This window comes from Salvelinus namaycush, chromosome 24, assembly GCF_016432855.1.
Source record: "Salvelinus namaycush isolate Seneca chromosome 24, SaNama_1.0, whole genome shotgun sequence".
Lineage (NCBI taxonomy): Eukaryota > Metazoa > Chordata > Actinopteri > Salmoniformes > Salmonidae > Salvelinus > Salvelinus namaycush.
This window is the reverse complement of record NC_052330.1, coordinates 37,027,882-37,039,743: the sequence shown is the minus strand read 5'-3', so window position 1 is coordinate 37,039,743 and position 11,862 is coordinate 37,027,882. Positions and strand designations below refer to the sequence as shown.

The 11,862-nt window shown below is 43.4% G+C and overlaps 1 protein-coding gene across 1 annotated transcript in view; it reads right to left on the bottom strand.

The window, feature by feature from the left end:
* Nucleotides 1–5,284: 5,284 nt before the first annotated feature.
* si:dkey-71h2.2 (low density lipoprotein receptor adapter protein 1) overlaps nt 5,285–11,862 on the bottom strand; it is a 136,677-nt gene continuing 130,099 nt past the window's right edge. The window contains exons 6-8 of the mRNA XM_038962706.1: nt 9,897–9,980; nt 8,519–8,640; nt 5,285–5,323 (exon numbers count right to left, since the gene is read on the bottom strand). Coding sequence (XP_038818634.1) covers nt 5,285–5,323; nt 8,519–8,640; nt 9,897–9,980 — 245 coding nt within the window. The remainder of the gene's footprint in view (nt 5,324–8,518; nt 8,641–9,896; nt 9,981–11,862) is intronic.

The window sequence follows — 11,862 nt, the reverse complement described above, 5'->3', positions numbered from 1 at the left end:
ACCACATCCCAACCTCAGTGTGACTATAGAGATTGGACACCAACTCCCATCTATACTGTAATCATAGAAATTCAAGTCAGGTTCTATCGATTCTGTTTCTATACTATCATCTCGGGAATCGTTCTACAAAACGGTTCTGGCTTGGTTGGATCAATCCGGGGGCCCAAAATAAAACAAACAGAAAGAAAGAAACCGTCCCTGCCTCTATTACCCACAAGGCATTGTGATTGATTGTAGTCTTCAAAAGCCCCTCTAGCAGTTCTTCTGATCTGCTGTGAGAGACTTATGTCTCCTATAAAAGATATGATCTGCTGCCTCACTAACCTTAACAACCCCTCATGCTGTCTGTCTCCTATAAAGTATTTCTGGCGTCATACACTCCTGACTACGCACTGACACAAGGATTTCTGGGATTGTACACTCCTGATTATTGTGCATCAACGTAATGTGACATTTTCGGGTGTGTAAACTGCGTGACTACCAGAGCCAGTCAACGATGAGCTCAGGGGGCTCCAAGCAGTATGTAGCCAGCCAATGATGAGCTCCGGGGGCTCCAAGCAGTATGTAGCCAGCCAATGATGAGCTCAGGGGGCTCCAAAGCAGTATGTAGCCAGCCAGTCCCTGTCAGCTATGCCATCAGCTAACAGCTCAGAGGTAACCGGTTTGGATTTTGAATGGAATCGTTATTGCAGAGATGTGTTGTCTATGAGATTTAAAGGATATTATGTGTGTCTGCCAGCCTGGTCCCAGATCTGTTGTCTTGCCAACTACTATACTCATTGTTATGCCAAACATGTTTGACAATTATCAAAGGAGTTGGCAAGACGGCACAAACAGATCTGGGAACAGGCAATTTATCTGTTGGTATTGTTTCTCAAGGTGACTGTGTTGAGGTCATTATGAGAAGCCTAGTGTATGCTGTCTGTGTGTGCATCATTCATAAACCCCTCCTCTGGATGAGTTCCCTTCCCCCCCAAGGAGGTGACCTCTGGATGAGTTCCCTTCCCCCCAAGGAGGTGACCTCTAGATGAGTTCTACAAGGGGCCCATTCCTCTCAAGGAGGTGATCTCTGGATGAGTTCCCTTCCCCTCAAGGAGGTGTGCTCTGGATGAGTTCCCTTCCCCTCAAGGAGGTGACCTCTGGATGAGTACCCTTCCCCTCAAGGAGGTGACCTCTGGATGAGTTCCCTTCCCCTCAAGGAGGTGACCTCTGGATGAGTTCTACAAGGAGGTGACCTTTGCTAGCCTCAATGACAACATCAAGTAGCCCTTCCTGGCGAAGATGTGCATCAAGTTTGGAAAGGTGGAGGAGATTTTCACCAGCACCAGGGGGGCTAAGAACATGGTCAAAGACCTGAACAACACCCCTGTCATGGGCAACATCATTCACTCTAAGCTGGACATCAAAAGGTAGGATACAGCTTCATGTCTGTGTGGTTTGATTTCCTGAGAGCGTCATTATAAATGATAATGATTGTACTCAATATTCCTACACCCCAGGCTCCTCTGGTTCCTCCCAGGAAGGAGGAACGCCCTACACTCCTCACTTCAGGCTACGCTGTTGCCAGGTCAGTCTTACCAGGTGACCCTGTTGGGGTAATATTTTTTTGTTGTCTTTGGAAGATAATAAAAAAATACAACAATAACATGAGGTTATGACATAAAAGGCCAGTTAGATTTGAACAACTATCCACATGTGTTGTTCATATAAAAACAAATATATTCATTAGAATCGCAATAATCAATGTGGCAACTTTTGTTTTATCTAAACAGTCTTTCTGTCTGTGTCTTTCAGACATGTTGGATTCAGCACTGGGTCGATGTTATGCAGCGGCTACCAACCCCAGGACATGTTGCCTTCCTCCTCCTGCTCTTCCTCTGCCGTCTCCTCCTCAGTCGGGCATACAAAGCTCCCCGTTAACCGGAGGACCCCCATTCATCTCCTCAAGGCCCCTGGGGTCGACCCCCAAGTACCACCCTACTGCCCCCTTCCATCCTAAAAACAACCCCCAGCTCTACTCTACATATGCGGTGCCACCCCCTGCCCCCGTACGAGCAGCCCCCTCCAGGCAGACAGGGACAGAGCGAGGAACAGAGACAGAGAGAGGGACAGATATTTAGGAGGCCGGTATGGTGCCGGTGGGATGACATTGCCAGCAGTAAGATTTCAGTTAAAATTTCCAAACAGACAAGGGCTGTAGTTTTCAAATTATATGTCATTTTCTATCGTCAGAAATGTACAGAACCCAAAACAACATGTCAGAGTTGAACAAGTTAACACATGTTTTGTCCTGAATGTATTATTTGAAAGTGAATTTGGATGTTTAGAAAAGGTAGCATTGTATAGTAACATTATATTTTGTAAACCAGTCTAAAGATTGTTTTAGTGATGCCTACTGCAGCTGAGGTAGCAAAACATAAATAATATTAGCTCGGATTTTGAGTTGAGTTGAGTTTGAGTTTATTTTTACAGGGACAGTGCACATTAATCAACGTTTCAGTAAAAGTGCCGGTTTTAGCCAGCCGGCTAATTTTCAACCGCAGTCCCTGGGCAGGTTATTAAAAACAATTACAATATAGACAATAGCAACATAGAACAAGACATAGCATACAGACATAGCAACATAGGACAAGCAAGACGTAGCATACAGACAGAGCAACATAGAACAAAAAGCAGCAAGACAAAATTCATAAAAGCAACAAAGTGTTTCCACACCTCACAAGTTACAGACAACAGACATGGAAAGCGGCAACACACAGCTAGGGACCATGTTCACAAATCTGATTGACCTTTAGCCATGTCTTCAAGCATTTTGTGAAAGTGTGATATGTGGTGCAGTTATGTGTGTCTGATGGCAGTGTATTCCAGACATGGGAAGCTCTCACAGAAAAAGCGGATTTTCTAAAGGTGCTTTTCCTTAGGGGAACTACACAGTCACCTCTCATGGCAGACCTTGTGGATCTGCTGCCATATGTTTGGGTTTTCTGTTTAACAAAAATACTGAGTGGAGGGGGAGCCAAGCCATTTAGGATCTTGAATACAAGACATGCATCGGTGTATTGCACAAGATTTTCCCAACTCAGGAGCTCATGCTTTCTGAGGATGTGACAGTGATGATGGCTATTGGGCTTCCTATCAAGCACTTTGAGAGCCTGTTTGTAGACAGACTGAATAGGTCTTACTGTTGTACAGCAAGCTTGGGCCCAACTAGTCAAGCAGTATGTTAAGTGGGGGAGTATCATAGATTTGAAGTACAGTTTTGCTACCTCTGTAGTCAAACAATTTCGTATAAATCGGAAATTAGCTAGGTTGAATTTGGTTATTTGAATTACCTTTTTCACATGCTTTTTAAAAGAGAGGTTGGAATCAAGTATGATGCCAAGGTACTTAAAATCAGATACCAGCTGGAGCTTCTCCCCTGACACATAGACATCTGGCTCAGTAGCATCTGTTGCCCTCTTTGTGAAGAACATGCAAACAGTTTTTTTCACATTGAGATGCAAACACGAGTCACTGAGCCACTTTGTAACCTGGACCATTACAGTAGTGAGTTCTTGTGCAGCTTGTTGTTTGCTCTTTGCATGCACATATATCACTGTATCATCTGCATACATTTGAACTTCAGACCCAGTACAGACAGAAGGCAGATCATTAATGTACAGGCTGAACAGGAGGGGCCCCAGTATTGACCCTTGGGGCACACCCACATCATAACTAAGAGTGGGCGACAGCTCATTGCTCACTCTGACACACTGAGTTCTGCCTTCAAGGTATGATTTCATCCATCTCAAGGCATCGGGGGAAAAGTTGAACTTGGACAATTTTGTGATGAGAATCTCATGGTTAACAGTATCAAAAGCCTTCCTTAGGTCCAGAAACACAGCCCCAACAACGCCCCCTTTGTCCATCTTGGACTTCACATTTTCCAGAAGAAAGCAGTTGGCCGTTTCTGTGGAGTGTTTCGCTCTGAAGCCAAACTGCATGGAATGTAATGTGAAGGGGCTGTTGTTGAGGTGGGCAATCAGTTGTTCTGCTACACACTTTTCAACAACCTTTGACACCACAGGTAGTATACTAATGGGCCTGTAGTTACTCACGTCAGCAGGGTCTCCTGATTTAAAGATGGCCGTTATTATGGCCGACTTCCATACCCTTGGAAACACCCCGAGACCAATAGATGTGTTGGTGACCTTAGTAATGGGGCCAATGAGTGACTCTTTGTAGTTTTTAAGAAAGGTAGAGTCCATCCCAAACACATCTTTGGCTTTAGAGTTCTTTAGTGAGCTAATCACCTTGTCCACCTTTGACTCAGAAACCTCCCTTATGATGAAGACAGGTTTTCCAGCTGGCATTTTCACCACCCTAGTACACACCCCCTTGAAGTGCACGTTGTCAGGTAAACCTGAGAGACGCTGTTCCCAGGTAACGTTTTCCTGAATACTCAACCCGATCACACTGGGTTTCCAGACCCGGTCGTCTGAACACCAACCTGTTAGTTTCCCAACGTTCACCCAACGTGTTATACGCCATTGATAACTCCCAAAAAACTGTTTGTTTGCTTGGGAAAGTGATCTGGAAATGTCTGTGTCTTTATCAAAGCAGTCTCAGGTTGGGGCTTAAAAGATGTTAATTGCAGTAATTTCGGTTACAGAGCCCTGTCAAGATGTAGAGAGAGCCAGGGAAATATACCCTAGACTTATGTACTACTTTATTTTTTCATAGCTTGTTTAATTTCCTTAATTGCCGATACAACTGATCTCAAGTCAGTCCATACACCACTACAACTGATCTCAGGTCAGTCCATACACCACTACAACTGATCTCAGGTCAGTCCATACACCACTACAACTGATCTCAGGTCAGTCCATACACCACTACAACTGATCTCAGGTCAGTCCATACACCACTACAACTGATCTCAGGTCAGTCCATACACCACTACAACTGATCTCAGGTCAGTCCATACACCACTACAACTGATCTCAGGTCAGTCCATACACCACTACAACTGATCTCAGGTCAGTCCATACACCACTACAACTGATCTCAGGTCAGTCCATACACCACTACAACTGATCTCAGGTCAGTCCATACACCACTACATTTATTTTTATTTTACTCTACTTTACCAACAGTTACTTTATTAAACTATTAGTGGATAGATGTGACCTTTTCAACCCAGAAACGTGTTTTTTTCATGCAGTCTCAGGTTGGGGCTTAAAACATGTTAAGAAATTAGATTTACACTATTTGAGATACAATAGAATGTAAAACTATTTAAATATTACCTTGAGAAGGCATCATCGAGGCCGTCCTCCACGTCCTGTGAATAAAAAGGGAAACGAAGACAGCCCCATGAGACAAAATGTACTGTAGTAACGAATGTACTGTATGCATCAATGTGCATCGAAGATAACCTACAAATCGTAAGATGACCTCCACACTCTGTGAGTAGAAACAGTACCAAGACAATCCCATGACACTGTACACATCAATGTGCAGGCCAATATAACCTACAAACTGTAACATTTATAACAAAATACAGTACCAGTGTAAATTGTATACACCTCCTCAGTGCATCATATAATGAAATAGTGCAGTGATGTTTTTATTTTTATTAAATCAGTGTGTCCCCCACGGGACAGTTAAGCTAACGTAGGCTAATGTGATTAGCATGAGGTTGTAAGAAACATGAACATTTCCCAGGACATTGACATATCTGATATTGGCAGAAAACTTAAATTCTTGTTAATCTAACTGCACTGTCCAATTTATAGTAACTATTACGGTGAAAGAATACCATGCTGTTATTTGAGAAGAGTGCACAATAATGAATTTGAAAATATATTAATAAACCAATTAGGCACATTTGGGCAGTCTTGATACAACATTTTGAACCGATACGCAATGGTTCATTGGATCAGTCTAAAACGTTGCACATACACTGCTGCCATCTAGTGGCCAAAATCTAAATTGCACCTGGGCTGGAATAATACATTATGGCCTTTCTCTTCCATTTCAAAGATGATGGTACAAAAAAAACAGTTTTTTATTTTATTTTTTATTATCTTTTACCAGATCTAATGTGTTATATTCTCCTACATTCATTTCACATCACTACAAACTTCAAAGTGTTTACTTTAAAATGGTATCAAGAATATGCATATCCTTGCTTCAGGTCCTGAGCTACAGGCAGTTAGATTTGGGTATGTCATTTTAGACGAAACTTTTAAAAGAAAAAAGTTTGGATCCTTAAGAGGTTTTAAGTGAATTACCAAGAGCTGCAGAGCAGTATTTAATCTCTACACTGTTTTCAATCTCCACTGAGTGTACAAAATTGACGTTGTTCTGAGGGCAAATGGGGGGGGGGGGGGGGGGGGTGGGGGGGTGTGTTCCTAACATTTGATACACTCAGTGTATATCAATATTTTAAATCAATATTAGTTTGTTAATAATATTGCACTGGTTTGTGAAGTACGGTCAAATTTAGAATACTAAAGGAGACATATTTCAGATACATCCTTTGGGAGACTTTTAATAAAGAATATTCAGTAAATAGAGAGAAAGAGAGTGAAGAGAGAAAGAGAGTGAAGAGAGAAAGAGAGAGAGAGAAAGAGAGAAAGAGAGAGAGAGAAAGAGAAAGATTTTTCGATATGTATACTTGACAATGTAAGTATAATGAACTTGCCATGTCAATAAAGTCAATTGAATTGAATTGAAAGAGAGAGAGAGAGAGAGAGAGAGAGAGAGAGAGAGAGAGAGAGAGAGAGAGAGAGAGAGAGAGAGAGAGAGAGAGAAAGAGAGTGAAGAGAGAAAGAGAGTGACGAGAGAGAGGTAGAGAGAGAGAGAGAGAGAGAGAGAGAGAGAGAGAGAGAGAGAGAGAGAGAGAGAGAGGAGAGAGAGAGAGAGAAAGAGAGAGAGAAAGCGAGAAAGAGAGAGAGGGAAGAGAGAGAGAGAGAGAGAGAGAGAGAGAGAGAGAGGGAAGAGAGAGAGAGAGAAAGAGAGTGAAGAGAGAAAGAGAGTGACGAGAGAGGGGAAGACAGAGAGAGAGAGAGAGTGAAGAGAGAGGGGAAGACAGAGAGAAAGAGAGTGAAGAGAGAGGGGAAGACAGAGAGAGAGGAAGACAGAGAGAAAGAGAGTGAAGAGAGAGGGGAAGACAGAGAGAGACACCAACCAAATCATGAGAAAACACAAAGATAATTACTTGACACATTGGAAAGAATTTACAAAAAAACTGAGCAAACTAGAATGCTATTTGGCCCTAAACAGAGAGTACACAGTGGCAGAATACCTGACCACTGTGACTGACCCAAACTTAAGGAAAGCTTTGACTATGTACAGACTCAGTGAGTACAGCCTTGCTATTGAGAAAGGCCGCTAAAGGCAGACCTGGCTCTCAAGAGAAGACAGGCTATGTGCACACTGCCCACAAAATGAGGTGGAAACTGAGCTGCACTTCCTAACCTCCTGCCAAATGTATGTCAACACAGCTGCATAACAAGTAACCGCTCTTGTGTTTGGAGTAAGTAGAACATTCAACTAACCACTGATCCAGGGTCAGCTATCATAACTTGATGTTAAGTTTAGGATTTGTGAACCATAAACTAGTATTTAGGGGTGACCTCTACACCTTAATAATGTATATAGTATATGGCCGTTTCTTAAAGAACCCCCTTGCACTACAGAGTTTTAAAGCCTGTAGTAGAGAAGACTATCCACCTCTATTATAATCGAGGCCATGTCTAATGGGGACAGGGGCGGACTGGCCATCTGGCATTTCTGGCATGTGCCAGATGGGCTGGTACATTTGAAGCCTAGTGGGCCTGTATAACTTGGGTTTGTTGTGCAAAATGATCATTATCTGGTTAATAATTGGGGGCCGGTGTATTAAAAATGCCATGGTCCCAGTCCGCAGCAGAATGGGGTTCATGTCATTATCATCCGTTATCTGTAAACAATATCCTGGAACAGTCCCAGTTTATCATCTGTTATCTCTCAACAATATCCTGGAACAGTCCCAGTTTATCATCTGTTATCTCTCAACAATATCCTGGAACAGTCCCAGTTGATCATCTGTTATCTCTCAACAATATCCTGGAACAGTCCCAGTTGATCATCTGTTATCTCTCAACAATATCCTGGAACAGTCCCAGTTTATCATCTGTTATCTCTCAACAATATCCTGGAACAGTCCCAGTTTATCATCTGTTATCGCTCAACAATATCCTGGAACAGTCCCAGTTTATCATCTGTTATCACTCAACAATATCCTGGAACAGTCCCAGTTTATCATCTGTTATCTCTCAACAATATCCTGGAACAGTCCCAGTTTATCATCTGTTATCTCTCAACAATATCCTGGAACAGTCCCAGTTTATCATCCGTTATCTCTCAACAATATCCTGGAACAGTCCCAGTTTATCCTCAGAGAAGAAGAAATACTGTTTGAGTCACATTAGGTGTGATAATGAGACTGGCTAGACCAATCAGAGGCCTGGAACCCAAGGTCGTGACCTACCCAGGAGTCGTGCTTGATTGGTCGTTTCCGGGTGGGTTTGTTGCGGGGTGAGCTGAACGACATGGAGAAGAATGGCCGTCTCAGTTTCTCTTCCTTCTCCAGGGGCTGGTGCTTCTCTGAGTCTGAGAGAGAAAGAGACAGAGGGGGAAGGAGCAAGGGAGGGAGGTTGGAGGAGAGAGAGAGATAGAGAGGGGAGGGGAGAGGTAGAGAGGGGAGGGAGGTTGGAGGAGCGAGAGAGATAGAGAGGGGAGGGGAGAGGTAGAGATAAAGAGAGAGAGAGGTAGAGAGGGGAGGGGAGAGATAAAGAGAGAGAGAGAGAGGGGAGGGGAGAGGTAGAGATAAAGAGAGAGAGAGGTAGAGAGGGGAGAGATAAAGAGAGAGAGAGAGAGGTAGAGAGGGGAGGGGAGAGATAAAGAGAGAGAGAGAGGTAGAGAGGGGAGAGATAAAGAGAGAGAGAGATGGGGGGGGAGAGAAAAGAGGAGAGAGAGGTGAGAGGGAGGGGAGGAAATAAAGAGAGAGAGAGAGAGAGAGAGAGAAGGTAGAGAGGGGAGGGAGAGATAAAGAGAGAGACAGAGAGGTAGAGAGGGGAGGGGAGAGGTAGAGATAAAGAGAGAGAGAGGTAGAGAGGGGAGGGGAGAGGAGAGATAAAGAGAGAGAGAGAGGTAGAGAGGGGAGGGGAGAGATAAAGAGAGAGAGAGGTAGAGAGGGAGGGGAGAGATAAAGGAAGAGAGGTGAAGAGGGGAGGCGGGAGATAAAGAGAGAGAGGTAGAGAGGGGAGGGGAGAGAGAGAGAGAGAGAGAGAGAGAGAGAGAGAGAGAGAGAGAGAGAGGGGAGGGGAGAGGTAGAGATAAAGAGAGAGGTAGAGAGGGGAGGGGAGAGATAAAGAGAGAGAGAGAGAGGGAGAGAGAGAGGGGAGGGGAGAGGTAGAGAGGGGAGGGGAGAGGTAGAGATAAAGAGAGAGAGAGAGAGGTAGAGAGGGGAGGGGAGAGGTAGAGAAAAAGAGAGAGAGAGGCTCATCTTTTGTTGTTCCTTTGACCCTGCGTCACAGGACAGAGTAGATCAATGAAAGCCCATGGGACATGGCCATCACAGTAGTAGAATTTTAATGACCTGAAACTTTCAACTATAGTGATCAGGCCAGGTCCCCGAGGCTTTACTGCACCACTTTAGCAGAATCTCAAGCTGTCTCCCCTGAAGCCATGAGCACTGGGAGGAGAGTGGAGCAGAGAGTAGCTAAGTGACTTACCTCAAGCGCAGTGTGTCTTACGGAGGGGTCTACATCTGCAGACTCCCTGCCGTGCGAGAGTTGAGCAGCAAAAGGCTTTAGTAACAACAGCTGTCAAGGTCATACAGCAAGAGTACCGGGAAGTTGACCTACCTGAGACACAGTGTGTGTTTGTCGTCTCTGTCTGTCCATCGCTGACAGAACACGAGCAGCACGTCCTGGCCTTCTTACTTTTATCTGAGGACAGAGAGGAGAAGCAAAGAGAAGAGTCTGACCGTAAAGGGGAAGAATCTCTGCACACTTAGATCAACAGCATTAATGATCTACCTTCCTGAGATACCGTTAAGAGTTAGTACTCACCTTCCTGATTTACTGTCAGAGTTAGTACTCACCTTCCTGATTTACTGTTAGAGTTAGTACTCACCTTCCTGATTTACTGTTAGAGTTAGTACTCACCTTCCTGATTTACTGTCAGAGTTAGTACTGACCTCCTGATTTACTGTCAGAGTTAGTACTCACCTTCCTGATTTACTGTCAGAGTTAGTACTCACCTTCCTGATTTACTGTTAGAGTTAGTACTCACCTTCCTGATTTACTGTTAGAGTTAGTACTCACCTTCCTGATTTACTGTTAGAGTTAGTACTCACCTTCCTGATTTACTGTTAGAGTTAGTACTCACCTTCCTGATTTACCGTCAGAGTTAGTACTGACCTTCCTGATTTACTGTTAGAGTTAGTACTCACCTTCCTGATTTACCGTCAGAGTTAGTACTCACCTTCCTGATTTACTGTCAGAGTTAGTACTCACCTTCCTGATTTACTGTTGAGTTAGTACTCACCTTCCTGATTTACTGTAGAGTTAGTACTCACCTTCCTGATTTACTGTTAGAGTTAGTACTCTCACCTTCCTGATTTACTGTCAGAGTTAGTACTCACCTTCCTGATTTACTGTCAGAGTTAGTACTCACCTTCCTGATTTACTGTCAGAGTTAGTACTCACCTTCCTGATTTACTGTTAGAGTTAGTACTCACCTTCCTGATTTACTGTCAGAGTTAGTACTCACCTTCCTGATTTACTGTTAGAGTTAGTACTCACCTTCCTGATTTACTGTTAGAGTTAGTACTCACCTTCCTGATTTACTGTTAGAGTTAGTACTCACCTTCCTGATTACGTCAGAGTTAGTACTGACCTTCCTGATTTACTGTCAGAGTTAGTACTCACCTTCCTGATTTACTGTTAGAGTTAGTACTCACCTTCCTGATTTACTGTCAGAGTTAGTACTCACCTTCCTGATTTACTGTTAGAGTTAGTACTCACCTTCCTGAGATACCGTCAGAGTTAGTACTGACCTTCCTGATTTACTGTCAGAGTTAGTACTCACCTTCCTGATTTACTGTTAGAGTTAGTACTCACCTTCCTGATTTACCGTCAGAGTTAGTACTGACCTTCCTGATTTACTGTCAGAGTTAGTACTCATCTTCCTGATTTACTGTCAGAGTTAGTACTCACCTTCCTGATTTACTGTCAGAGTTAGTACTCACCTTCCCGATTTACTGTCAGAGTTAGTACTCACCTTCCTGATTTACTGTCAGAGTTAGTACTCACCTTCCTGATTTTACTGTTAGAGTTAGTACTCACCTTCCTGATTTACTGTCAGAGTTAGTACTCACCTTCCTGATTTACTGTTAGAGTTAGTACTCACCTTCCTGATTTACCGTTACAGTTAGTACTCACCTTCCTGATTTACTGTCAGAGTTAGTACTCACCTTCCTGATTTACTGTCAAGTTAGTACTCACCTTCCTGATTTACTGTCATAGTTAGTACTCACCTTTCCTGATTTACTGTCAGAGTTAGTACTCACCTTCCTGATTTACTGTCAGAGTTAGTACTCACCTTCCTGATTTACTGTTAGAGTTAGTAACTCACCTTCCTGATTTACTGCAGAGTTAGTACTCACCTTCCTGATTTACTTGTCAGAGTTAGTACTCACCTTCCTGATTTACTGTCAGAGTTAGTACTCACCTTCCTGATTTACTGTTAGAGTTAGTACTCACCCTTTGTTTACTTAGAGTTAGTACTCACCTTCCTGATTTACTGTTAGAGTTAGTACTCACCTCC